General features: G+C 39.0%; 1 protein-coding gene across 1 annotated transcript in view; it reads left to right on the top strand.

The window, feature by feature from the left end:
- RAPGEF2 (Rap guanine nucleotide exchange factor 2) overlaps positions 1–27,619 on the top strand; it is a 188,508-nt gene that overhangs the window by 36,241 nt on the left and 124,648 nt on the right. The window contains exons 2-3 of the mRNA XM_082281475.1: positions 20,345–20,415; positions 23,975–24,031. Coding sequence (XP_082137601.1) covers positions 20,345–20,415; positions 23,975–24,031 — 128 coding nt within the window. The remainder of the gene's footprint in view (positions 1–20,344; positions 20,416–23,974; positions 24,032–27,619) is intronic.

The following is a 27,619-nucleotide window of genomic DNA, read 5'->3' as shown; positions in this document are numbered from 1 at the left end:
GTGGAACCCATCCTAAACTCGTGTTCCTAATAAAATGTTCCTAAACTGCCATCTCAGTTGATGGGTAATACAGGCTTTTACACTATGCTTCTTCTGTGTCCTCCTTGAAAATCTGAGGTATGACTAAAATACAAGTCAATATGTACAGATAGGCCTTCCAACTACAAAAATCATAATAAAAGCTCAGATTTACGTTTTCCCACAGGTGTTTTTAAAGTATCACTGGATGTACAGTATATGACAGCTCTGTAATCTCATAAATTATTATTAAAATACAAAGCTGGTTCCTCTGTTCAGTGGTTTCTGTCATTACAGTTCAGGTTTGTCTTATGTCAAGAATATGAGAAGTGACTTGTATAAACTATGGCATTTCTCTTCTGTTCACCTTTTTGGTCCTTTTTTTTTTTTTTTTTTTGAGATAGTGGTCCTGTCAATTCAAAGAAAGGAAAAAAATACACCTTGACCCTTACTTCTAATCTTCTCATGTAACCGATGGGCTCCTAAAACAATAGCAGTCACATCTGATACAACAACATCTTATTTATAGATGGAAGCAGCTGCATCCTCTGTCTTTGCGTGCAAGAAGACCTATTGTTTTCGAGTCTCCTGGTTAATGAGACTGTGGGAAAATGAAGGCCTACTGTAAAAGCACTATTAAAGATAATTATTTAACACAAAAAGGAATGGAAGATGTGGCTGATGCAACTTTCTCTCGAGTTAGGTGTAAATGAAGAAGTTATCAGTGCTGACAATGTAAGCTATAGGATAGCCTAGAGTTTACTCATGGATTCTTATATCATATTTAGCATTTGGCTCATTAAACAAACCAATTTCCACAGGCCTGCAATTTCTGATGGCTGAGACCTGAACATTGAATAAGTTCAGTTTGTAGGGAAAAATCCCTGCCCTGTTACACTCCTTTGTCACCACTGAACCTGTTCTTCCTTCCCCACTCCCCCAGGTGGGTTATGTGCCGGGGGTGCCCCGGTGTGCGGTCAGCAGGTACCTCTGTACAATCCTCACTGGGTCACTGGGGCAGGCAGTTGCCAAGACCGCAGTGGGGAGTGGGTGGCACTGTCTTGGTGGTACAGTTTTCAGCTAGGAAACGCTCCTCTGGGACCAGCTGGCTGACCTCTGGATCTGTAGCATGGAATTTGGGAGCTGTAATAGGTTGTTAATCCCTCTGTTGTCATCCTCATTTTTCCTCTCTGTTGGATGCCCTAGATGGAAGGAAGGATTTCTGTCTCCGTGGGAGAGCTCTCCCAGGCTGAGGAAAGTCTGAGCTTTATTACAGGTCCCTGGAAGTCTGTGGATGAGCAGCCAGGATGTCTTTTTCGGTCCCATTTCAGTCAGGTGTTCAGTGTAAAGACTGAAGACTGTGAAGCACAGAATGCAGCTCAGTGCAGCGTGTTCTCCCCTTGTGCAGCACGTGCTCTTGGGAGCTGGAAGGTGTTTCCCATATAGTTCATGCTGTGCAAATTAAAAAAAATACAAGTTGGTAAATGTAACTATAGGATGATGGGGCACTAGGAGCGAGCATTTATTTCTTTAGTGCAAACTCAAGTGACAACAGTGATAGGTTGGTTTAAGGTCTGTTTTGTGAAATACTCTTTTTTTGAAGGACATACCTTTGAAATCTGTGCAAGTGGAAGTCTCTAAATAATTAAGTGTGGAAACATCAACCAACATACAGGAATTCTGGTGTCTTTTGTAGCATACATGTAGCTTACAGCCAGTTTGTCTTTTGAAAGCCATCTGTCCTGGTGTAAGCAATAAAATTTGCTGAATTCTTTGGTAAGATGACAGTGTTTTTAAACAGTTTACAAGAAAAACAACAAACACTCCAATGGCCTTGAAATTTCTAGTTTGAATTGTCTTGTTGCAGGTTCTGGGTTATTGAATTTCACTGTACCACCTTTCATTGAACTGGGATTTGAAAGACTGAAGTTTTAGACCTTTTTTCCCCTATTATCAATTAAATGTTGGCTTTAGTTTACTGATTGGTTATGCTGTTCAGTACTGATGGTTATGCTGTTCCAACATAGAGGATTTTTTTATGGGGAGGAGGGTGGGAGTTGAGTAAGGCTTTTTTTTTTTTCTTTTTTTTTTTTTTTAACCTTTGGCATCCATTCTTGTACTTTAAAGGTAATTAAAAACAAAGGACTTATTTTACTGGTCAGCTTGTTACTTGGCTTACGTTTGTTTATAGTAATTTTGGCTCTTGACTTAATTAATCTAGAGACTTTTGTTTGTTTAATTAGACTTTTTAAATGGAAGTCATCAAGGTAATATCTTTTTCTTCTGGAACATATTTTTAGTTTTATAAGAAGTCATTATTAGGAAGATATTTTGCAGTGTTTAGGTCTCTTGACCCTTATCTTGTTGAAAATCTAGCTTCAATAATCTTAGTATTAGACTGCTTTGTTCCACAGATTCTTTGGTAAATAGATTAATCTCTGGGTCTTGTGACTATTAATCTTGCTCTGCTGCTTAGGTTTGTTGAGGGATTTCCAGTAATTAGGACATCTTTGTGCTTGGTCTCAAAACAGTTACTGTTTTTTTTTTGGGTGTTGTAATGGTGAAGTAGGAAACAACCAAATGTATTATTTGGTTACTTTTGCTTTTCATGTTGCATAAAAAGCTTATCAATATCTAAGTAGTTTTTTCAAGATACTGACCGGAGGCAGAACCTTCTAAAACCATATTAACTGCAGGATTCGGTGTCAAAATGTTCATGTAGGAGACATTAAAAGAAAAAAATACAGACTTCTTTTAAAAAGTGCAGGCACTTCATTGCATCTTCTGACACTTCACTGTGGTTGCTTGTAAACTGTGAGCTACAGCAAGGCTAAATCAAAAACTTTAATAAAGTCAAAACGTATTTCTACAGTAACGCGATTCTTGTTGAATGGTGCCTAGGACGTCAGGCAATCACATGGTCTCTTCTTGCTGAGAGTTTATACTTGTCAAAAGGGCTTTTTTGATTTGCCTCCTCATAACCTTTTATTAATGCAGCATTCTGGAGAAACATGTTGGCACCAGGGGCAGTGGAATACTTCTTGTGAGGAAATCTTGTGTATGTTTTGTTGCAAGACTATTTCAGTATATTGCTTCCATTTATTTAATTTTCAACGTTTTACCATTGCTTCAGACTATTTTAGGGTGCTTTTTGGTGTCGAGTGAATAGAGAATAGAAGAAAAGTTTTGTGTGATGCTGCTTGGTCAGGATTATTGTGTTCATTGTGTAAATGGTCTACCCATAACCCTTTTTCCATATGTGATTCGTGTTGTTGTTTTCAGTAAAGCATGCACACACCAACAAAGCACTTTCCGGGAGTTAAGTTGGATTTACGTGGGCCATCTCAGTGTTGTGAGGGAATTCTGAGACTTTCCTCTGCTGGCTTGAGGTCAGAAATAAAATTTATTCTTGGTAATAGCTGAATTAAGGATTCAAACAGCAGGCTGTTCAGATGAATGAAATGCTATTAACCAGAAGGGCAATGAGAGCATTTTTTGTTATTTTAATTTGCTTAAGAGAATGAGATTACAGCCAGAAAATTGTCTTGTCAGACAGCCAGATACTGACTTCCTGGTCTTCCATTGCCAAATGCTCCAGCTTCTCCAGCTCCTCCCTCCCTGAGCTCTCTGCCAGCTCGCCATGAGAGCCAACAGTGAGAGCTTGGGCTAGTCCTTTCATTGTTTGTTGGGCAAAATGTTACCTATCATAGATCTAAGCATTGCTTTTTTTATAAGAGCTAAGAATTTGGATAAGCTGTGTTTATTTAAAAACTAGCAAAGCTCCAGTTTTCTTGAGGTCACCTTTTATTTGTAACATACAAAAGTATATTCATAACTTGAAAGCAAGTAGGATGCTCTGATTTGCTAACGTAGAACTAACTCACTTTCAGTTACTGGAGTAAGGAAAACTCTGTATTAAATATTAACTTTAATTTAGAAAGCCTGGAAAAGCTGATCTTCTGTTTCAGATAATTTGTGTTGGTGTGAAGTACTTTACAGGTTTGGGTTTTATTAATATTTAAAGAGTTCTTCTGTGAGTTTAAGAATCTGTGTAAATATTTGTGCTTTCAAGTGTTTGATGTTCCCAGCTTGTGCCTTCCTTGTGATTCTCTGCCCTTAAGGTTGTTGCTTTTGGTTTATTTGAAATTCTTCATTATTTCTCTCTGTTGTAAATCTTCCCTGCTGTCAGATAAATTTAAAACTAGCTAGTGGACTCATAAGTGACAAAAAAGGAGATATAGACAGGATGTGTACAAAAGCCTCCTTTCTTCAATCAAAAGAACAAATATATTGTAATAAAAGATGGGGTCCTTGAATCACTTTTTTGATATGTACCTTTGAAAGACTTGTTTGTTAATAACTTTAGCTCTTACTATGTAATTTCTCTGAATTATATTCTGACTTCAGATCAGGTTTGCAAGTTTCATCAGTTCCTGTAAAGCTGTTAGCATAGTACTCATTTCTTTTTCTTGACAGCACGTAAAATTAAGCTTAAACTCAGGTTTTCTTTGCTGATAAACCTTTGTAATTCTGGTCAGACTTCTTCTGCAAAATGGTTTTTTTTCCAAGACTTCCTAGGTATAAGTGAATGAAGAAGAGAATTATAAGTAACTTTGAAAAGTCTCTGAAATTAGATGTACAGCAACTCCACAAGTTTATTACTGTGACTTGTGCTTTTTTCTTTGGTTACGTCTCTGGATCAGTAATGAATGCAGTATTTGTTTTTATTCCCCTGTCCCTTGGGAATTCTAAATCACTTGCAGCAAAAATAAGACCAGTTGGCCTTAGATAAATTCCCAGTTACCAAGTGAGACCATGCCAATGCTACAAGGTCATCAGCTATTGCCAAACCTTCAAAAAGAGAAATGCCTGAGGATCTGTTGTACAACAGTGCTGCTCAGAAAGTCCTTTATTCCGCTGTTTAAAACATCAAAATGATGTAGTTAATTCCCCAAACACTTCATATCTTTGAAGTAACTCCAGAAAACTATTTCCAGAAAGCACAAAATGAGGAAAGCTGTAGGCTTTCTTAGAGTAGCCTGAGCCAAGTATTGTCCTGTCACCTCCCTGCACCCTCACAGTTGTGACCATTCCCCCAGATACCAAAGGAGCACCCTGCCCAACACCTCCACCATCCCCCATGATACAGTAAAGGATATCTTGTTGACCCTGAACTGCCTGGAATTATCAGCTGGTTCCCTAAAGGGCAAATGGTCTTTTCATATCATTCTGTGACTAACTGTGCTCCATATGTGCCCTGTGTGTGACTGTAACCTTAACCTAGTAAATAGCTAACCTCAAATAGCCATCCTCTTACCTCTTACTCAGCTGGTACCTTCTGTAAGCTCACAGTGCAAGTTAATAATTTCAGAGAGTATGTGTTCTTGCATTAAGGCTTGAGCTTAGAGTCTTGTCATGTGCCGTGGGAAAGAAAATCAAAATATCCTTGGAAGGAAACTGCTCTGTAATTTAAGGTTAGATATCTATGACTGCTTCATATACTAAAATGTAGTATTTCAGTGATTAACCCCCCTCCCAAAACCCCTCTCAAAATACCAACCAAGACATTTGCTCTTCTTGACTTATAAATTAACTCTTAAGTCCTAAAAAAACAAAACAAGAAAAAAAGAAGCAGAAAGGGAAGTGCAAGTCAATGGTAAAAAAAGTGAGGACCTTGACCCCTGGGTTAGACAACTGTGCAGAGCCAGCTAAATCATGACTGTAACCCTGAGGAGTCTCCTCTGGCAAAACTTGCTGTTGAAACTGGAGGAGCAACTGTCTCTGTCTGTCAGCGTGGTCTTTCATCTGTACAGTACCCACCCGAGCAGAGCTGGCAGAAGAGAGCACATAGTACATGTGCTGCATCAGTACATAGCTTGCAATCGTCAAGCGGTCTCTGGGAGGTTGCAAAAAGGTCTTCCCAATCCTCCAGGGCAGGATTTTAATTTAGCAGGGCACTTGTGAGCGCAGGTTCCCCCAAACAGCATGCAAGGCAGGTTTTGTGCCAGTGCGTACACTAAATGTAAGTGAGCAAATAGTGTTTGGCCAAAATGGAGTCAAACTGCAGATAGCTTAAATTTGTTATTTGTGACAGTGATCCATAGCCAAATCTTGCCTTATTTTCAGTTCATTCAGATGAGAGAGGATAAATGTAAAGCATAAGCAGTGCAGTCTTGGTGTTCTGCGCTCAAAGTACAGAAGGGAAGGAATCACAGAATATTTTGAGTTGGAAGGGACTCACAAGGATCATTGAGTCCAACTCTTAAGTGAATGGCCCATATGGGGATCAAACTCATAACCTTGGCATTATTAGCATCAAGCTCTAACCAGCTGAGATAATCGAAGCTGCAGGGTCCCCTATCTGAGAACAGACATAAAGTATTTACAAAATTTACAAGAAAATTACTGCATTGCTGGTTGTTTTCATGGACACATCCAGCTTATGTGCTTCTTCTAGAGCTCCTGGCTGCTTTTTGTACCTTCACAAGTGCCAAAAAGCTTTAGTTGAGAGTACAGCTGGAAACTCTGTAGAACTTTTACCAGATTTTGCAGGATTTGGCTCACCATTAAATGTGTGGGGTCTTGGAGCTGCTGCTGCTTTCATTCAGACTTTTTCTAGTATCTGAGACTGCCAAGAGAGGTGACAAGTTCTTTCCTCCCCTGGTAGTTTCTTTAGGGCTGTTTTCTCTCTAGCAGCTGCTTTGAGACCTCTAATTCATTTCTATGCTGACCATCAACTCTGTGTCTGCCTGTTGGGGCTAAATGCTAGTATTACTGAAACTATAGAAGGGAATGCATTAGAAATAAAATGATTTCTTAGAATTAAGGATGAGGAAAAAGCAAATGGTAGATGTGTTTGCCAGTCTACAGCGATTGATAGTTTTACAAAGGAGCCAAAACCCTCACGTCTTTCTGAAAAAGTCAAACTTTTGAAGTGGGTTAAGACTGCTGGTGAGGGAGGTAAGGTGGAGGGGCTAATGTGACAAGGTAAAACCTTTGTCAGAAGCCCTCAGCTGTAATGCATGGATCTTGTATGTAGAAATAATGACTTTATAATCAGAAAACACTTGTTTGTATCATGTTGTGGATGAAAAGTTTGCAGTCTGACTACTGTTTCTTGAACTAGATAATTTGTCTGAGACTGCTGGCCACTTGCACATTAAATAGATAAAATCTGTCAGACAAGCCATTCCTTGATGTGTGACACTAGAAATAATAATCATAATCTGTGTTAAATGTAACTGAGAATGTTTTCTTAAAAAGAAAAAGATGACAAAAACCTGACTTCCCTGTCAGCTTACATGTGCTGTGATGATTTTTCAAAGAGAGGTCAGGTTCTGCAGGATGCTTTAGTTGAGAGGTAGCAGGCACACTGAGGAAAGCTTGTGATGATGCAGGGATGGTGTGAGTAACTACTGGGCTTTATTTTTGGACCTGGGGCAGTGGACAGGATGCAGAAAGCACCTTGGATTTCCACAGAGCTAGTTTTGATCCAGTTCTGTTGCTCCTGAGCTGACTCCCTGTGGATCTGCCTTCTGCATCTCACTCTCCGGGGTTTCTGTGGCTTATTTCTCCAGCAGAGAAGTGCTGTGTAAATGTAGTGGAGGCTGTTGTGGGTATTGCCTGACTCCTGATTTAATGAGCCCTTCCATGTGGGGCTGGGGAGCAGAAACAATAATTAGCTCTATTGGTACCTACAGGTACAGCCATGGAGGCCAGAGCTAATAATAAGCCTGCCTGTATTTGGGTTCTTCGTGCTGAACACCATAGGTGTGGTGTCCTTGTGCCTCGCCCTTCCAGCCCTCGGCAGCCAATTCGCCTCAGTCACCACGGCCAGCCTTTGTAGGAGTCCTCTGCTGTTAGTCACAGTCACTGGTCATCCCTCTTCCTCCTTGCCTAAAGCTCAGAATCGCTGGTGAGCATGGTGCATCCACATATCCCAGCAGATGCTGCTGCAAGGCTCCTGGCTAGCACTTGTCTGGCTCCTGGAGGGGATGGCAGTGCTTCTGCATGGGTATCCCAATTTTTTTTGTCATCCAACATCATCATAGGCCATTGTACCTTTAGGAAAGGTTCACTGCTGTTTGAAATCGCGTTTGTCACTCCTGTGTTCTTGTATGAGACTTGGGAGAAAACGTGGGAAGGTGTTTGTTTCTTCCGTGTTTTAGGACATTCGAGGGCTGTGCAAGCAGCTTGGTCATATTTATCAGTACAGTTTTAGGAATGCTTAGATACTGATGTGGTGCTCAAACCTGCTTAAAGTTGAGTTCCTAATTACCAAGGGCTTCTTGTCACTGAATGTGGTGTTCTGATGGCAGAGATTGCACCTATTGTCCATCAGAATGCTTTTGGGAGGGGTGTGATATTTCACTGCCATGCCTTACCTGAGCTCTGTTTGGAGTTGTTTTTAATGTTAAAAGCCGGTCGTCAGACTCAGGAGATAAGCAGTAATCTCTGATTTCCTCTGATGAGGAATGTGCATACCTTTAGTGTCTGATTTTGGAGACAACACATGATTTTAAGTTGCTGTGAAGGTATGCACTTGGTTTAAGAACAAATGTCCTTTGCTCAGGAGTTGATAAGCAGTATCTTGTTAAGGTTTGGTAAATCGATGGCTGACATATGCTCAGTCTAAATTAGTTTGCAAATCAACCGGTAAATTTTTAAACCAATATCAAGAATTGGTTTAAAAGTTTATGAAAAATGATGCTTAAGAACTAGGCCAAAATGCTCTGTTATGAAACCAAGGGTGTGTATTTTATTATACAAGAGGAATTCGGTGTTGTATCTCTAACACGTGTTTAACTTGCACTGAGCAAAGCATGTGACATATGGTCCTCCTCTGGAAAGACTATGGAAAAACCTCTTTCCCTTTAATATGGGTTGGATTAAGATTCTGAGAGGCTGCCTGCTGTTGTCCTGTGGACAGGGTTTTCATGTGTCGGTGTGTTTGGTTTCTGAATCCCACAACACTTGCTGTTGGTCCTTTGGAGGCTGCACCACCTGCTGATTTGTAAATGTCCGTCTTTGTTGTGGCTGGTGGGGGAGAGAAACGAGTATAACAAATGGAGGGACGTTTTTGAACTTCGGTAAATAAATAAAAATCAGCTGTGACATGGCAGCCACATGCCTCCCTAGCGGTTCATAGAAATTAAACTCCAGTTCGGGAGATGCTTTGTAGGCCAGCCTAGAGCAGTTACTGGTATTGTGATGCCTTGCGTTCTTAACTAGGAAGTCCCTGGTCACAAAAAAAACCCTGGCAATATCTGTCTCTTTATGGTTGTTGGTTGAGTTATTGAAAATACAGTGCCAGCCAAGTCAGGGAACAGAGTAAGTGGCAGATCAGCTTAATTAACAGTTTCCAGCCTTTTCAGAATCTTGTGTGTGTGTGATAGTGAGTGAAAATCATTTCTGTGTGACCAACTCTGTAATCTGTGGTACAAATGCAGTGTTTTAAGGCATCGAGCTGGCTATTTGACAAACAGTATAGGTGTTAGGTCTTGGTGTTGAGCTGTCAGATGCATGGAAGTGGATTTGGATTTGGTGGATGCCTTCAGCAGGTGTGATGAGATGAAAAGGATTTCAAAGAGCTGAGGAAGAGCTATCTAGAGCTGCTAATGGGGGATATTTGAGAAGGGTGGTTTCAGATTCTCTCCTATGGTTTAACTGTACAGCCAAACTAGCTGAATGGTTTGTTCCCTCCAGAAGGGATATTTAGGGGCTGGCAGAGAGAAGTTTCACTGTGTGACTTCTCTTTTATTCTTTAAACTTCTGTGCTGTTCCTGATGGTTTTGCCTCGTGGGTGCTGAAGTCAGATCAGGGCAGTGTCCCCAGTAAACGCATCTGAAATATGGAAATTGATTCAACCCTGAGTAATACTTAAAAAAACAAACCCAAAACTTACGTCCCTATCAGAATTGTACCATTGCTTATAGGAAGTAAAAAAAAAACCAAAAAAACAAAGCCTCAAAAAACAACCCTAAAAGATAATAATTTGAAGTTATTAAATTGTAACATTTCTGTTTTAGAAAATACCTGAGCTAAGAAATAAATTCAGGCTTGATTATTACTCTGGGGAAAGTACTTTAGTACTTTAGTTTTCTGTTTGCCTCCTTTACACAGAGGAGTAATGCCAGCTCTGGAAGGATATGACCACCAGTAGCTTTTGAGATTAATTTTTGGGTGAGGAATGATTTGACATGCAAATATGTACTTTAGTGTGATCATTTGCTTGATAGCCTGGGAATAAATTTCATGTGACCTACTGTTGATACTTCAAGTAAGATTTATATCTCTTGGAAGCAGTGCTCTGAAATGTGCTGGAAATTCATATGCTGAAAAAAAAAGAACGTGGCTCTTGGCTATCTTGTGTGTTTAACTTCTGGCAAAATTCTATCCATCTAAATGAATCTTAATGCTTTTTTTAAAATCGTGAGTATAAAGGATGTATGTTGGAATATAAACTTTTGAAATTAGTTGTGGTACAATATTTTCTCTCTTCCTTATGATTTTATTGTATCTGCTTTTTTTTTTTTAAATTCATAAATACAAAGAAACTGAGCAACATTATTTCCCATAAAAAACCCCCAAACTCTCAAAAGCAAAAAGAAATAGTGCAGTTTTACTTCAGCAAATACCCACTGTTGCCTTTGTGGTTGGAAAGGGGAACTTTGTTTTTGTTTTGTTTGTTTAGTGTATTTGCTTTGGTTGGTTGTAAGCCAGCAATATAAAATGATTGTAAGTCAGCCACAGAAAACAAGTCACTGTATTTTCTGTTGATTATAGTACTACTGAGATATTTTTGTAGCAAGTTCTGGCAGAGCACAGTTCTCAACACGTGTGGGTTCCTTTATTTCTGGATGTGAGTTGTCATGGTAATAAGCCAGGAGCTGCAGCTTGGAGCTCTTCAATGCTTAAGCCCAGGTCAGTGGTTTGTGACAAGTAACCTCTGGAGGAGCAATTAGGGTCTCCCCTGGCATCATGGGCTTCTAGAAAACTCCAGTTTACAAAGTGGAGGTGGCCCTGATGCTCTGGATGGTTCTGAAATGAGTGTATTGCTGGCTGGGTTGGGATTGAATTGTGCCTGGGAACTGATTTTTCTTGACCGGAGGGTAGAGCTTGTGTTTCAGGGTAGTTTTAGGATTTGTTTGGTTATGGTTGGCAAGGGAAAAAATGCATGAACCAGAGGATGGAGTGTGATGACATTTAGCACTTGGGACAGTGCTGAAACCCCCATTTCATTGCTGGGTTGCTCCTTCCCAACAGCACAAGGAGGTTTGTTCCAAGGTCTTCTTTGAAAAACAAGGTGAAATGCAGTTGTGTCTGAGAAGCTTGGATAAATGTGAGCAGTCTGGACTGTTACAACTTCAGATGCAGACAGATCATTGCAGGTGATTGTGCAGAGGTGACTTACTGGGTTACCCCTTCATCAGTTCAGGCACATTTCTGCCTTATCCTGGTACTGAATTTACAGCTTGTTCACAATGGAAACTTTAAACTGCTCACAGGAGCAATTACCACCTATCAGTTGATGAATAATAGCACCTCTTCTATGTCCCTGTGACTTTTGCTCATGATTTGTAGTACCTGCCCCATGTAGCACATCTGGTCCACCATGTGTTCATCCACCATGAATACCAGTAGGCTACGGACTGTACGTTGGGATTTTTCTAATGATTGCAACACTTCTAACGATGCATTTGAAGAAGGAATACTGTGTAGCTGTGGCTGTGATGTTGAAGTGCCAGGACCCAGGCCTTACAGAAGCTTAATGTTTTTCAGAAAACAGATTGGCCACTATAATGGAGATTGTATGAAGGTTTGTTCTAGGTCAAGTTTGTAGTGATGTACCTCCTTCATGGTGAGTTTTTTGACTGGCTTAGTTATTCCTAGGTAGTGTGAGCTGTAGTCCTTGTGCATAAACTGGTATCATGGATATTAACCTGCCTGCTTTGAAACCTGTAGACTAATTAAGCACTCTTAAAAAAAACCCCCAAACCCACGACTAAAAGTATCTGAGAACTGTCATATCTTAATCTTGCTCTCACAGCTCTTTTGGGGAATCCTCTAAGCACATCTAACTACTAACCCTACTTTTGGAAGGCAGCCTTACCTGATGCACCATGGTCGTCTTTTCCTGGCCACCTTGGTTGCTCCTGATGTTGATCTCTAGGCTGATGTCCTTTAAAGTATTTCTGCCATCACAACTCCATGCCAACTAGGAGTTACTTTTTGACTGTTAACTCCAGGACATTTGTGTATCACTTCCATTTTCCCCTGTTTTGTTCCTGATTTTTTAAAAAAGAAATCTTTTTTTAATTAAAAGCTGCCAATCTTTCAATTCAAATACTCTATATTTGAATAAACTTAAGTAGAGTCGATCTCTGCTACAAGTAGTTGTTTAAAAATAAGTACCACTGTGTTTAGTAGCTGATCTATTTGTTAGTGCAAGATTGATTTTTGTTTAATAGGATACTGGGTGTTATTTCATATAGCTAGTAAAAAACGTGGGACAAATAACCGTATCTCAAAACAACTTGTGACTCTCCTTAGCATTAAAAAAAACCCCTCTGCGACAAAATATGTGAATATTTGTGCAATGAATGTGAAAATGGATTTAACAGCTTTAATACAAACCTCCGACTATTGGCAGTAAATATTAAAAGATGCAGAAAGACAACTACATATATTTTTAATAGTGAGTAACTGAAGTGCCTTTTATTATTATGGACTATGCTGTCAGTAGGAAAGATCTTTTGTGGTAGAACTGTTTTGCTTGCATTTGGACATAGGATCAACCTTTGGATTTCTGACTACGGAACTTGGGCTTTTGTGTTAAGCATTTAATTGTCTGACTTCTGAGAGTCCAGAAAGCAGAAAAGAAATGCACTGCACTACCCTGCAATTTCCTCTGCTCATTAGTTTGCTCGTGGACTTCTATGACATGGCAGGCTTTAATTTCCCGTCTACCCTTTCCATGTTCATCGCGTCATCTTCTGGGATGGTTATAATAATGAATGTCTTAATTTTTTTTTTTCTTTATTTTGCTGAAAGCTTTATGACCAGCAGGATATGTTGAATCAGTTGGACTACTCTTAAGACAGTGTGAAAAGTCTGTTAGTGTGGGTGGGTCATTGAACCTTCCAACTCATTTTTGCACCCTTTCAATTAGAAAAAAAAATTCTAAAATGCAAAAATGAGCATGTAATGAAATTGTCTTTTGAGGTAAGCTCTTTAGAAAGAAAATAAATTCGCAAAAGAAATAAAGTATCTTTGAAAGACAGGAAAGCTGATTTCAGTACCCTGCTGAAACATCATATTTCTCTGCAGTTGTTTCACGGTGATCCTATGGTGTTTCTCCAGAATCTGACATTGAAGCAGTAATTCAGTTAAGTCTTTGGAAAAGCATGGTTCTATTCTGTTCAAGGACTACTCCCAGGAAAATGGGATTTCTCCTTTTTCTTCATGAGGTTTTGGAGTTGCTCCTGATTAGCTTCATGCATGGGTACTTCAGTTCCAGATTAAAATTGCCTGTTCCTCCTGTTTCTAATCCAGTTTAAAAATTCCACCCATAATCCAGAACAAATATCCCCACCCTCCCCATGGCGTAGCTAAAAATAACAATTTTTGAATGTCAACAACTCTTTTAACAAGGTCGATACAATATCTCTTTTCCTCTGCCTAGGGGAAGTGAAGGCTTGGGTTGGCTGGATGGCCTGTATACTCCCTTCTGGTCAAGGCTAATTCCCAAGCTTAGCCATGCCTGGTTGCCGTGGAGTGATGTTTTGTCATGAATTTCTCAGAATATAATGCATGTTAGTGGAAATGCATACAGGTTTAAGATGGTAAGATTTTTCAGAACTTTCAGGTAAATTTACAAATCCAGTGTACTTCATTAAAACATGGCCCATGGAATTTTCATTCATGTAAGTACCAATGAGGGTCATTAAACATATGTAATTTCACTTAAATATTTCATTTCTTTTCATATAGCTGCCAATTCAGGGTTAATAAATTATTTCCAATAACTTAGGCTTTAGTTTATTTTAAGCCACAGATCTTTATGTACAAAAGTAAGAATGGCTTGCGGAGAAATGTTGTAGCTTACAGTAAAGTTAAAAAGAAAAATTTATCTTAAATTGGTGGTATAATAGGTTGGATACTGGCAGGCTTCCCATGTGGCAGCCCCCCCATCTGAATTTGAAGGTCCTGGTGTAAGAAAAAGAATGTTAAAAATTTGCTGCACATGACAAATAATTCTTTTTAATCTCTTTATGGCTCAGTGATAAGTGTGTGCATACCTGGGCATGCTCCTGCACAACAGTTATGAGCATGTTCAGGTTTTTTTCCACTGCTGGCACACTGGAGGTGAAGATGAAATACTCATTTTCATGTGTGCATGGCAGTGATTTTGGTATCAGCAGTACTGCATTTTTCTGTCACCATGGAAGTCAGTTTTTGTGGTTTGCTCCTGTCTTTTGGCAGGTCAGTATTTGCAAGATGTGAGCTCAAGGTGTGAGCGTTTAGTCCTCCTCAGGTCTTGCCTGCAGAGGGAGGTTTGGCTGGGGTAGCTGATGTGTTGTTCCCTGCCTTGCCCTGCCTGCACACCTTGCTGTCTCTGAAGGCAGTGACTTGTGTCATCTCCTGAGCTGCTCTGGGTGAGAGCCTGGCATTTTAGTGTGAACCAGATGTGAACAAACCTGTGTGAGAGTGGCCACGGCTCATCTGTGGGCATGGAAATTTTTGTGTAAGCTAGGTGGGATTGATGTTGCTATAGTCCAGTCTCTTTCTTTTGGTGATGCTGGCACTGCTTTGGCTTTGGTGAGCCAGTATAGGCAGCCAGACAGGGCAGTGCTAAATCAATAGTAGAACAAAAAGGAGTGTAAGTGCTTGGTAGAGCTACCCTAGTGGCTGAGAGTCATATGATTTCAGGTGCTGGCTGTGTGAAAAAACAGGAAAAGACAGGATCCTACAGTTACAAGGAAAGAGAGGCAACTTGGGTTTGGATTGTGGCTTCACTGCTCAGCAAGAAGAAAAAACTTGGCATTGCTGCTCTTGTTAGTACATCACAATTTGGGGAGGTCCCAGTCTGAGCTAAAATAACTGTTAAGTCAGCCATATAGAAATGCCTCTTCCTGCCAGCAGTTTCATGGTCTGTTGAATCCCATCAAAGACTCGTAGGTCCCACCTCCTCCGTGCTGCAGGAGCGCTTGCCTCCGTTACCCCGACACTGGAGCTCGTGTCTCATGCTGCCGAGTGAGCGGCTCCAAGCTGGTCCCTGCGAGCAGGTGCTCACCCTGGGGCCAGGGAGGTGGCAGGAGCCCAGCATGGAGGGACCAGGTGGGACCTCCTGTCCTCACAGCAGTGAAACTTGGGCTTGGGGTGTGGTCTGGAGTGGCCACATGTGATGGGGAGTGAGTATACCCCCTCCCCTTGGAGCCTGGTTCTCGGGGTGGTTGTCTGAATGTGAACTAAAGATAGGTTATTTTTAAGAGATCAGCCTTTCAAAGGACACTGAATGCTCAGCATACAGACCTTTTTGAGCCTCAGGTGAATATTAGGTGCTTTGAAAAGTTGGTTTTTTTTCTTTTTTTTTTCTATCCTTCAAGACAGTAAATCAAGGAATTAGCTTGTTTTTTTATTTTTGCCTTTTGATTTGAAAGAAACCAAACTATTTTAAGATGAAAGCTGCTCTCTGCTTGTTTGCCACATCACAGAAATGAGTGAATTTCTTACTTGGAGAACAATGAATTTCTCAGGATTTTCTTAACTGTGGCAAGGATGAATGGTTATGTTTGGCCTGTAGTTTTACACCTTAATGCAAACCAGGACTGAAAACAGTGTGAGCTTTCAATTTTTAGAGAGGTTTAAGTTTTTCAGTCCAAAATAAGTAATTTTCACCTCTCTGTCAATGTTAATAAAGTAAAAATGTCTTCATTAAGTTAGTATGAATTTGGGGCCAGCATTCTGGTTTGGGTTTCTCTGGTTTGTGTAACTGGCATTGCCAAATATGTTTGAAGCACAAATCAAATGGATAGAAAGTCTGGGCACAAAAGTAGACAGATTTTTATTAGCATGAAGAGCAGAGGTAAGGTTGCAGACCAGTATGTTTCTGCAGATCTAATTGAAGTTGAGCTATGTTAAAACTTGAGTGTCTGTTTTGTTTCAAAGTACAGTCAGAACTTTAAAGTGATCCATCTGACACCACAGAAACAAGCAAATTAAGAAATAACACTGAATTAAACAAATTTCATGCTGCTTCCCACACAGCAACCCAAGCATATGACTTTGGCTGCAGTACAGATTTAAGTGTAGATTAGATTTCAGTCTTTTAGCTTTCATTTAAATAAAAACATGCTTTAAAAGCTGCACTTATTTGTGCTTTGCATTTCATTTTTGGATTTGGAGTTTCCATTGAGATGTTTTCTTCAAACTGCTGCCACAACCTTTATGTAGCAAGATCAGCTGAACCTTTGCATGGCTTTTGCCTTTTTTTAAAAATTTTTTTAAATTCTGCTGGCTGGATAAAACTAGAAAGCAGAAAGCTGGTAGTTCCTCTGCGCTTTTGGATAAGTAGTCCTTCCTGTAGCAGAATATTTAACCAGTTGTAGCAGTGATGATTCCTCTTGACATGTTTAAACTCTTACAAAGTTACATTGGGAACAATGAAGGGAGAAACTGGAGGGCATGAGGTTCTCTGGAGTTTCGGTGGCTCGCTCTGCCCCCCGGTGGCCATTCGGGTACGCGCCTTGGAAAAACAGCATCCGAGGAAGCCTCTGCGCTGCTGTCACCTGCCTACTCCCATATATCCTGGGCATTAGCGAGAGGCAGCTTTCGGGGACGCTGCGGACTGGCAGAAATGTCTGTGTAAGTCACAGGGGGCTTGAATTTAGCTGCTGCTCTAAGGGGTTTGCTTGACTAGTCGGCGTAAATCATGTTAGGCGTGTTATGTCCTTGAAAGAGAGAGTTCTTTTCCTGAGAAATTTAGAAGTTTAGCTTTTGTCAAGAGTCTTGAATATCAAAATCAAAAACTTTCATAGCTCACGTGCCTAGGTTTATGTGTGTGTGTTATTTTTGTGAAATGGTTTCATTTCCAGCACTTGGAATCTGCTTAGGATATTGCAATATTTGACACAGATGTTTCTGAAGGACTCTTGCATTCTGTCAATTCACTTTGAATTAAGAAGATGAAACAGCTATTTGTGTTCGATAATAAGTGTTTTTTGCCAAGTAAGTGCAGCATAGTTTTTCCTGAGATAAATGGAAAGCTGATGTGACCTAACAACAATAACTTGACATTCTGATTTTATTTTTTTTTTAATTGCTTTCCTCCTGTTTAATGCTGCAGGCTGACTGGAAGTGTGCAGAGCCTGCTGACCACATATGAATATATATTTGCTCTTTTGACTCTACTGTAGTGTTCTTTACTTTGCAGTATTATGGCGAAGTTGATTGAAAGGGGTGTTGCTGTTTTTTTGTTACTTCAATTTCAATGCCGAGCTTTTGGTGCTAGAGGGAGCTGTTCCCTGCCAGACGCCTTTGGAAAGACACCGTTTAAGGCATGGGCAGCAGCTCACTTTGGCACTTGTCGGAAACATCCAGTGCATGGTAGCTGAGGTTTTAGAATGTCTTCTTGCTGCCTTTTTTTTTTTTTTTTCTTTTTTCCCAAATCGAGAAAAAAGCCCCTCACCTTAGTTCTCAGCGACAATATATCTTTAGCCAGCAGCCATGATGGAAGCACGAGTAAAGATTTCATTAGCTGTGTTTTTTCCTCACCCCTCCCCTTTATTAGAGCTCTTTAGAGGTTTTCTTTTTTAAAAAATCTTTCTTTATCCCCCTTTTTTTGTTGTTGTTTGTTTTTGCTTGGTTTTTTTTTTTAAGTCACGGACCTCTACCATCTGCAGTTCCTCATCTGGGCACCTATGGGACATTGTATTTGCAAATAATTGACAAGTATGCTTGTATTTTGAAAGGAAATTACTTATGAAAATAAATCAAAATGAATTCTCTAAACATACCTTGTTTTTGCTGCTTTTGGAATTGGTCAGAATGATTTAAGGCTGGGCTGGATGAGGCTTTGAGCCACCTTGTCTAATGAAAGGAGACCCTGCCTATGGCAGGGGTGTTGGAATTATGATCTTTAACATCCCTTCCAGCCCAAACCGTTCTATGGTTCTGTGACTCCCTTCACTGATTTAATGCATTCCCCCTGCTCTGAGTCACTTCAGCTGCATTTCTCTCGGAACATAACCTGTGTTCATCACTCCTTTGTACATCTGTGGGGTTGGTCGCTAGGTTTGTGTCTCCCATCACAAACTACGTACCCATCGATCCACTTTAAGGTCTGTAAGCTAGCATCCTTAATGGTTCTCTATTCTTCTGTGAATACTTTACAGCAGATAAAGTTTCTGCCGCTCCAGAGCAACCTCCGTGCAAGCTGCTGGCAGAAGGTTACTCTCCCTTTTTCTCTGCTTGTTGTTAGAGAGGCTTGCTGGAACTGAGTTAGAGCAGCCCTTTCTGGCCAGGCTCTTTTCCATGTAAGATGCTGCTATGAGCATCCAATCCTCAGTGGTCTGCTCCCAGCTTCCCAGGGCAGCTGTTGGCTTGTGCCGTGGAGTCCGGCATGTCTGGCTGAGCAGCAGCGGTGCCACAGGGACTGTCTGGCTCGCATCTCACCCTGCCGCCAGCACAGGGCTCCCGGGAGCCTCTGCTCACCTCCAGCCTGTCTGCCGAGTGAGCAGGTCACTGACTGCAGCAGACATGGCTTTTCACACACTTTTATTAGTATGAAAAAAAAGTGAAAAGGTGAGCAACTACTGTATTTTCTCTTCAAAACCCTCTGTGTGCAAAGCCCCTCCATCCCAATACATGCATAATTACTTTTGTCTTTGATGTGCCCTCTGCTTCTTCGAAGGACCAAAGCCTCTAGAGGACAAGGGAACAGAAGGGCTGGAATTGAAGTGAAATTGCAGCACTTTGGCTTGTGCGTTCCTTCTGCTTTTTCAAACGGCATGTTTGCCTTTTCCACTGTGAGAAAAAGACATTTTTGTTACAGAATGAGAGACACCTATTTAGCCTTAGCCATTGAGTGTAACTCCTGGTATCTTTTCTGATCTGTACCATGGTTTTAACAAGTACAGTACATTCCTACACTTAATGTATTTAAGTGGATTTTCTTTTTCTTTCTTAAATTTAAGTTCTCTCTGTGATTTCAATTCTTTGCCCAAAGAGCATTCTTTCATTGTGTCTGAAAACAAGTATTTCTGTACTTTTTAGGCAATTTTAAATACACAAATATTTCGCAGTGATCAAATCTTTCATGAATTTCTAGCTTTGATATATTCTATTACTTGAAAACATCTTCTTACAGTAAATTATAAGAGTTGTGTTGGTGCTAGTTTATTCTCAACTTTGTCAGCCTCAGTTAGGGGTTGTGGACTGTTGCTCTGATTTTTAATGAATTATAGATCATACTTTGTCTCTCAACTAGCAAGTTTTAAAATAAGAAAAAGGATGATGAAACAGCATGAAATCCATGAGCCAAAGTTAAATCACTCTAAATAGAGGTTGTTGGCTTCACTGAAGTTTTCTCTTAAGCACTGTAGTTATTTTAAGTGTAACTTGAGCGAAGCCTCTAGCCTGACATTAGTGTTTCCACAGTTGCATTTTAGGAAGTTTTAGTCTTGGATGTTGTTTTCGTATCTTTATTAATGTTTTGTCAGCTGGATATTGGACGTCCACAATGGTTGAATATAACACTTCACCATATTGTAACAAGGATCATATTTGACTTTTTTTATTATCTCATGCCAATAATTTTCTGTTTATGCCAGCTTTTTTTTTTTATTTAAGATTGTGGCTTATCTTCCATTTGAAGAGGATGCAATTTTAGAAATATCTCTGTACAATGGGGTATTTTGTTAGACTGTGTTGTACTTCTTTTCTTTTCCCCTGAACATGAAAAGATCAGTTCCTTTATGACTTTGCTTTACGAAGTAAATGAAAGTTTTTTGGGATGTTGGCTTTGGAAAGCAGGACTGTGATAGTTGCAAAGTAGTTCTTTGTAATTCTGGACTAGGCTTGTTTTCTAGACATAGAGTAATGACAGCAAAAGCAGAAAGGTTTCTGTATTTGACGTGGACATGCTATCGTTCTTCCTCGTGTGAGGTTCCAAAATATAATCAAAGGTGTTCCTGTAGTTTGCCTTTAACCTCCTGGAAGTGTTCCTATTACCCCTGTTAAGAGAGCTTTGGATGCTTTTAAAACCAGCATTTTAACAGCTTGTACCAAACTGAGAATACTAATAATGTTTTCCTTATTTTTGTAGGACTTGGAGATTGTGTATTCATATTTACATGGAATGGAAGCGTTGTCTAATCTGAGAGAGCATCAGCTAAGGTATGATACTTTGTCATTAAAAACCATATATGTTAATGAATTAACAAGGCAAAGGAACAGTAATTTTGGTAACCATATACTACTTGTGTACCCTACCTCAAACTGCCTACCACTGCATTCTTCTCTTCCCTTCTTTATTTTCCTAACTCTTCCTCCTTGTATGTGTGCATAGTGTATCTCTATCTGTTCCGTCCTTCCTATTTCTGCCTAGTATGGATGCATTTGTTTTCTTTTCAAACTTTTGGACTAGAGATAAATGCTTTACGTACGGCGTACAAGCCCGTATATTGATGAAATCATTTATGTAATATAGTAATCATGAGAGCAGAGTCTGTTTTTCAGCTTCTGTTTCAGTTTGTGCCTACTTTTGTGTCGAAATTTTAGACACATTATGTACAACACATGCAAATAGTATTTAGTAACAATACTTGATAAATGTCATCCACACTTTTTTATTAAAAAGCTTCTTGATTTGAAACAAATAAATTCAAGTCAAAACTTCCATGACAGCTTCCTATTTTTTTTTGGTAAAGACATGCGTTTGTTTGATTTTTAAGTAATTGTTTCAGTTGTCGTCACACAACAGCTTACATCATTTTACAGCAGAGGTTTCTTAAGGGTATTTGGGCATTAATGTGAGGCTGGCAGCTACAGAAAGAGGCCAGCACATCTCCTGTATGCCCTGTGGGTAGAGAGGGTGAATAACTGCTGTTTTATGTCCTGAGCTTTGCCAACATTTGCCACATCTGAAGATGCTGAAGCAACTTTGCGTTGATTAATGCTGGTTTAAGTTCTAATTTCTGGCCTCTTGCTTTGTCGTTTCTGTGGGAGTCCACATTCCCAAGCCAATATTCTGTAATTCGGAGAAAATAAAAGGTGGGGTTTTCTTTCTTCCAAAGTGCTTGAGACACATTTTGCAATGTGAATGTTAATTTCAAAGAAGTCTCTGTAATTACTTTTGCTTTGGAAGGAGGCCATGGTCCCATTCAGTTAAAATATTTTGTGTTATGTTATTATACAGTGCAATACTTCTAGCACATGAAGTTTTGCATAGCTGGAGTTGAATTGATGTTAACTTGTTTACAAAGATCAAAGCCTGCACATATGGTTGTGTGGTATGTTGATGTGTGCTTCTTGGCTTCCTGTGCAGCATGAGGTTCTTGCTGAGGAATGTGAGGAACTCACTCTCCCAGCATAGCGAATTCCTCAAAGAGAGCTTCTGTTTACAGTACCATACATGGAAAAGGCTGGGCTCCCAGCAGATGCTGGACTGAAAGCTTTTATAGTATCCTTTAGGATACAACTCTTCTTGTGGCAGTGGAATGCCACAAAAACCTCTGAGAATCATTAAAACCTAGTGTATTAAATGTAGCCTCTAGTAGTGAATAACTTACCATATGGCTTGCTGGTGATCTCATCTGTAATTTATTACATTTGTTTAGGAAGCGGATAAAGATCACGTTTGAGTGATTGAGCAAAAATTGGACACCAGTATTGACCAGAACTAATGCAATTTTTCAAATATTTAAGGAAACAATCTAGTTTGTACTACTTAGTCACTGTAATTTCTAGCTGTTCCACTGTAACACAAAAATTGAAATGCTTGGCTACCTCTGTAAAAGGCATTTTCTCCCCTATTACTGTCCTAATAATGGGACCCAAAATGCTGTAAAACTCAGTGCCAGTGGTGAACTTGCGTGACTTTATCAAGAATGTGCTTCCTTCTATCCCAATTCAGAGGGGAACAGAACTTGCTTGTTGAAGTGATTCTGTTTCCTGTGACTCCTGCTCTTGGATGGCACATTGCCCAGCATAGTTTCAGACCAGTAGGGCACAGACTATCCTTGAGCAGTATTTAAATTTTTAAATCTGACTCCTAGCAATAACTTCTCTTCTGGTATCTTCTCACCAGTGACTTCATGTCTGTGCTCCCCTTCCCTCTCAAAACAGGATCAGAGAGGGAGGATGTAAACCAGGAGGTAGAAGCAGACTGTAGCTTTTCAGTGTCTGTAAAAGATTTTTACAAGACCCAGTTTTATGGTAAAGTGTCTGAAAAAAGATGGTTCTGTGGTTCAAAGCTTTTTTGCTGTGCCAGGATGCAAAAAGATTTTTCATTAGCTGAAATTGATATGTAATACATAATGCTTAATTTTGTACAATAGAGACATTTTTCTGTAAGAAAAGTTCTCAAAGATGGTCCAAAGTGTAGATCTAAAATACCAGGGTCTGGGAAAGTCTGTGGTAGTAAAACTTGATTCTTAATTTTTATATCTATCAATCTATTTGCAAGCAGAGTTAAGATTTTCAATTTTCTAATAACAATTTATGAATAGTCATGATACCACTATAAGCTTGCCTCTTCTGAACAGAAAAATCATTATTTCTCAGTGGGCTGAAGTAGTAAGTAAAATCCTGTGAGAGAGGAGTGCTATGGTGACTTTTGTAGCAGTCTGTTGACTACTGAAATGAATGATCTAGGAAATGGCAATTGAAAGTTACGTCAAACCCAGACCAACTCTTACAGGCCTCAAATCAACTTTTTTAGACTTTTGCCTGAGCAGCAATTCTTGAGTGCTTTTGTCTGCTTATGATATTACTGCTGGCAGCTGGTGATTGATACAGCGAGACTCTGATGATGGATTATGTGAGGAAAGAGAATTTATTTCCAAAATTTAAATATAGTTCCTTATTTGAATGTTCTCATGAGCCTCTTAGGTAAATCTCTGTCTGACTGTCAAATAGCCTTGGGGTTTGCAGTCTGCTTCAGAGCTATAGAAAGGCCAGGGGAAGCAGGGGGATTTGTTTTGTCCCCAACCCCCAGTAATTCGCAGGGCTCTTTCCTTAAGGCAATAGACAGAAATGGCATTGTGATTTTTCTACATCAAGTTAACATTGCATTTCCTAGTATGTGGTAAGTTCTATTATAGTTGCTCTCTATTATGCCACATTTGTCAGGCAGACAGTGAATACGAAAGCACTTTAATCCTCTCCTCTAGACAGAGGATTTTCCTGCAGGGAATTCTCTCTCCTTTGAGCCCTCTGGGATTTCAGCATTAAAATCTCATGGTAATTTTCAAGTTGCTGAATTTTAGCAAAATGAGAAGCATTGGTTTACCATGCAACATAATTTCTTGTTTTATCTCTTGGGCCTGACTTGAAAAAGAGAGCAGTTTCTGTATTGTATCTCTGATTAGTGTTGCACATAGTAAGTTTCCAACGGTTTCTAAAATTCAGAATTGTTTTTATAAAGCTACTTGCTTTTACCACATCACTTTGTAAAATGAGATCTGTATAATTTTTACTTATTTTTTATAGAATTTTTTATGGGAACAGCTACATCTAGTGTCCTTAAATCAAATCTGATCTTGGATGAACTAGTAACTTAGGTGCTTAGATTTTACAATTTGTTCCCTTAAATTATGAATCAGCTTGGATTTAAATTAGTGGTTAGTTTCTGTAAGTGCTGGAGTTACTTGTGGAAATGCTGAGTAACTTTAGAAACTGAAGTCGTTGTGACACTGATAGGAGTCATAACTAAAATTGACTTCTTCTCTTTCAGACTGATGTGTGAAACTGTTAGATATGAAAGGCATGAAGCAAATGAAGTTCTCTACTAGTAAGTATTTCTGCTTCCTTTTGTATGATGTTCAAAGAATTAATTCATATTAAAATGACTTGAGGACTGTTTAATGCCAAAATTCCTTGCTGAGTGCACAGTCTGTAAATATAGATGATCCACTTCATTTTAATCATCAAACAGCGGAGAAATTTGCTGGTGCCAGGGAGAGAGCTAACAATGGCTCTTGCTTGGTGGTGCATGTTGTGCTAAATTTATATAAAATTAGAGGATGTGAGATGTCTTCTCATTAATTGTCATTTTGTCTTATTTCAATTTTGCGAAAGTAGTAGTGATCAGCTTTTTGTGCCAGTGGTGCCAAATTGACAAATCTAACATGGTTTATAATTAGCAGGGGTGCTCTAGTGTCAGCTCAGATTTACAGTAGAGATCTGAGAATTGTAATTGCTTCATTTATGGATGCAATTTATTGAAACAAAAGCCTTATCAGATTCTTACTTGCTGCCCCTAACCCAGACTGTAAGCACATATTTTTCTAAGTTGTCTGGCATTATTTGAACATTTAAGCATACAAAGAATACACTTGTATGCCTTCTTTTGTACGTGTGTGATTTTTCCTATACGGAGCATCAGGAGGAAGATGTGATTGAGTGAGCTCAAATGCTGGGCCTTGACCATTCAGCAAAGTTAAATTAAGGTCTAACGAAACCCAGTAATGTTATGTATGGGAAATACACAAGGTCAAAATCTATAGGTGGATAGATAAAATCTATAGATGGATAGATAATTTTAATTAGACCAATATAATCTTTATTCATTTTACATACTAATTTGCTAGGGACCATTATGCTGGTGATTTGTCCTTTTCTAGGTAGTTGGTTTGTGTCTGTTATATGTAATAGAGATTTTGTTTAGAACCAGTGTTTTGGTCATTCTAACCACTGACTTAAATTTGAATTATATGCTGAATGAATCCGTACTGCTAGCTAAGCATATACTCAGTGCAAGCAAAAATTAGGGAAAAGATGTGCCTGAAAAAATACAATTTACAAACAGGAGATTGTGAAATCTGGGTTAACTGGAAGTGCAATTTGTAGTTCTTTTGCACTGATTTCCTTTGTCACTCCTTTCATGTGACTTCATCTTCACTTTGATTGTTTGCCTGTCATTCCTGTTTAGTTGCTTCTTGACATCTTTTTTCCCCATGATTTATTCAAAAGATTTAATGGGCAGTTTGGCAGTTTCTGGATATAGATGCTAATGCAAAATGTGCTTGTTCTAGCATTTTGCATGTCTGATTTAATGTTTAATGGGCTAAACCTGAAAGTTAACAATTAATATTTTTCATTTAAAAAAAAAAAAGAAGAATTCCATATTTTGAAACTAAAAATATATGTTCTGTTACTCTGAGCTGTAGCTTTACTTTTTTTTTAATGAATAATTTGAGTTCTACTTAGTAAGAAAGTCCCATGGAACCTGCAGTCTAATTTCAGTGCTCTATTTTTAGGATAATGAACTTGGAGGGATCCTTTTTTTTTTTGTTTCACAAATTCAGCCTATGTGTTGAAGATGTACTCATCTGAAAAACAGAATTCCAGTTTTGCTATGTACATGTTTGGAAAAATTCTTTTGAGTACTACATGAGGGAAGCAAAGTGATAGCCAGGCTAGGATCAATCCACTCAGTCATGAGCTATAGGAAATCAGCTTGGAACATGCAACCTGGTTACTTTTTAATGAGCATACCAGAGTTTATCACTTGATGCTCTTATTTTCATCATGAAGGCTAAAAGAGCATTACATTTTAACATTTTAGATTGTTTTTTAAGTTACAACTTCTTCCCCCCCCTTCCATGATGGGATATTTGCATTGAAATCTGAAATTGGGTGCTATATCTATTAAAATAGCTGCAACTGTTGGAGCTGTTAATTGACCTGTGTGTTTGACCTCCCTGAGGCACAACTTAATGTCTCAGTGCAGAAAAGCTAAATCTTTATCCCTAAATGCTAATGTGCAGACTAATGCAGTTGCACTGTTCATTTGATCAAAAATTTTTCATTTTGAAAACCGTGTGCCTATCTGCCTTGTCAGTGGTATGTATAGAAAAGTAAGTTTCTATTGCGTGTAGCAATGCTGAAAATAATTATGTTCATTCCTTACAAGCACACCAATTATTTTATCCTGCATTAAAAAAACAAAAAGAAGTTGTTAATTTCCATAGTAGTTCTATAGTTTTTTTTTTTATGACCAAAGGGATAAAATGGAGCACCTTGTTTAAAACTGGCTCATCTCATCTGCATTTACTTCACTATCAGCGGGTGTACATGGTAGCGACAAATTCTCAAACCCTACGGCCATCTCACTGTTTAAATGGAAGCTGGGTTATTAGAAGTGGCAGTTCAGCTTGAGTTATTCTTCATTTGCCAGTCATTCTGCTACTTTCATTTGATGGGAAGTTAATGATAAAAGGGCTTAAAACCTGCAAAGCAAAACTTCAGAATTGAGGCTTACCTGACATGCATATTTGTTTTGCAGTTTTTTTAACCTGCTACCTTTATTCAAATCTACTTAAAGATCTCATTAAAAAAATAGTTATTTTGATCACTTAATATATATTTTATCAATAGTCCAAAGAAAAAAATGTTCTGTTTTTATATCTGCATGATAGTAATTCTTGTTGTCTCTAACAGCTTCCAATTAGCATTTTCTTTGGAAACCAACGTTTTAGCAGATTGGTAGAGGGTGTTTATACCTCCGGAGAGTTGAACAAAATTTTTCAGATCAAAATTGAATTTTGTGCTGTGATGGCAGAGGAATCTTTGGCAATAAGTGCTTTGGATGTAAGCAAATGAGTATGTGTCTAATAAAACAAGCACCTCTTTTTCCTCCTCATTAGTCATATGAGGGCTGTATGTGTTTTTCAGCCACGCCGTTTGGTATTTCTGTGTGTATGCATCAGTGGTGTTTGGCTTACTCTTTCTGTAAGGAAGTGTTGTATCTTTTTAAGCTTCCCTTATTTTCTTCAGTAAGGTTATTGGATTGGCAGAAAATATGTTAAGGTTTGATGACCTGGAGTCCAAAGTCATTCAATAATAAAACCTGATGTTTCTGAATTGCCAGGCTGTAGCACAGCACAGTTTTGTGGTTACATTCCCGGTAGTTTGAGCAATTGAATCTGGAACTAACTTAGTTACTACTTGTATTGTTTTTAAAAAATACAAAGGAAACCTCAGTCCAGGTTATTGTGAAGTGTGTATTTTTTTTTAGAGATCCTTCAAATGAAATCCTGATAGGATATATGGTCCTACCTCCCATATGTCCCTACTGAGAAGATTTCATTTTGGATTAAAGTTCGTAACAGTAACAAATTTTGCAGTCTGTAGGACTTTAGTAGTAGGCTGCTGGTTGTGATGGTGTTGATTCTTAAAAAAGGACAAGTGTTTAAAGAAGAGTAGTTATCTCTTGGACATCTTGAACTGAATTTCAGTGTTAATGTCTCTTGCTGGAAAAAGCTCTTGTCTAATGTCAACATGTTTGTGTGCTCTTACATAATTCAGTTTATAACCTTTAATAAAATTCAGTGTGGAGGAAAAAAAAGTAGAAGTTGTATATATAAACTGGAGATTG

This window comes from Coloeus monedula, assembly GCF_965178545.1.
Source record: "Coloeus monedula genome assembly, chromosome: 5".
In the NCBI taxonomy this organism is placed as follows: domain Eukaryota; kingdom Metazoa; phylum Chordata; class Aves; order Passeriformes; family Corvidae; genus Coloeus; species Coloeus monedula.
This window is presented reverse-complemented; position numbering and strand designations above follow the sequence as displayed.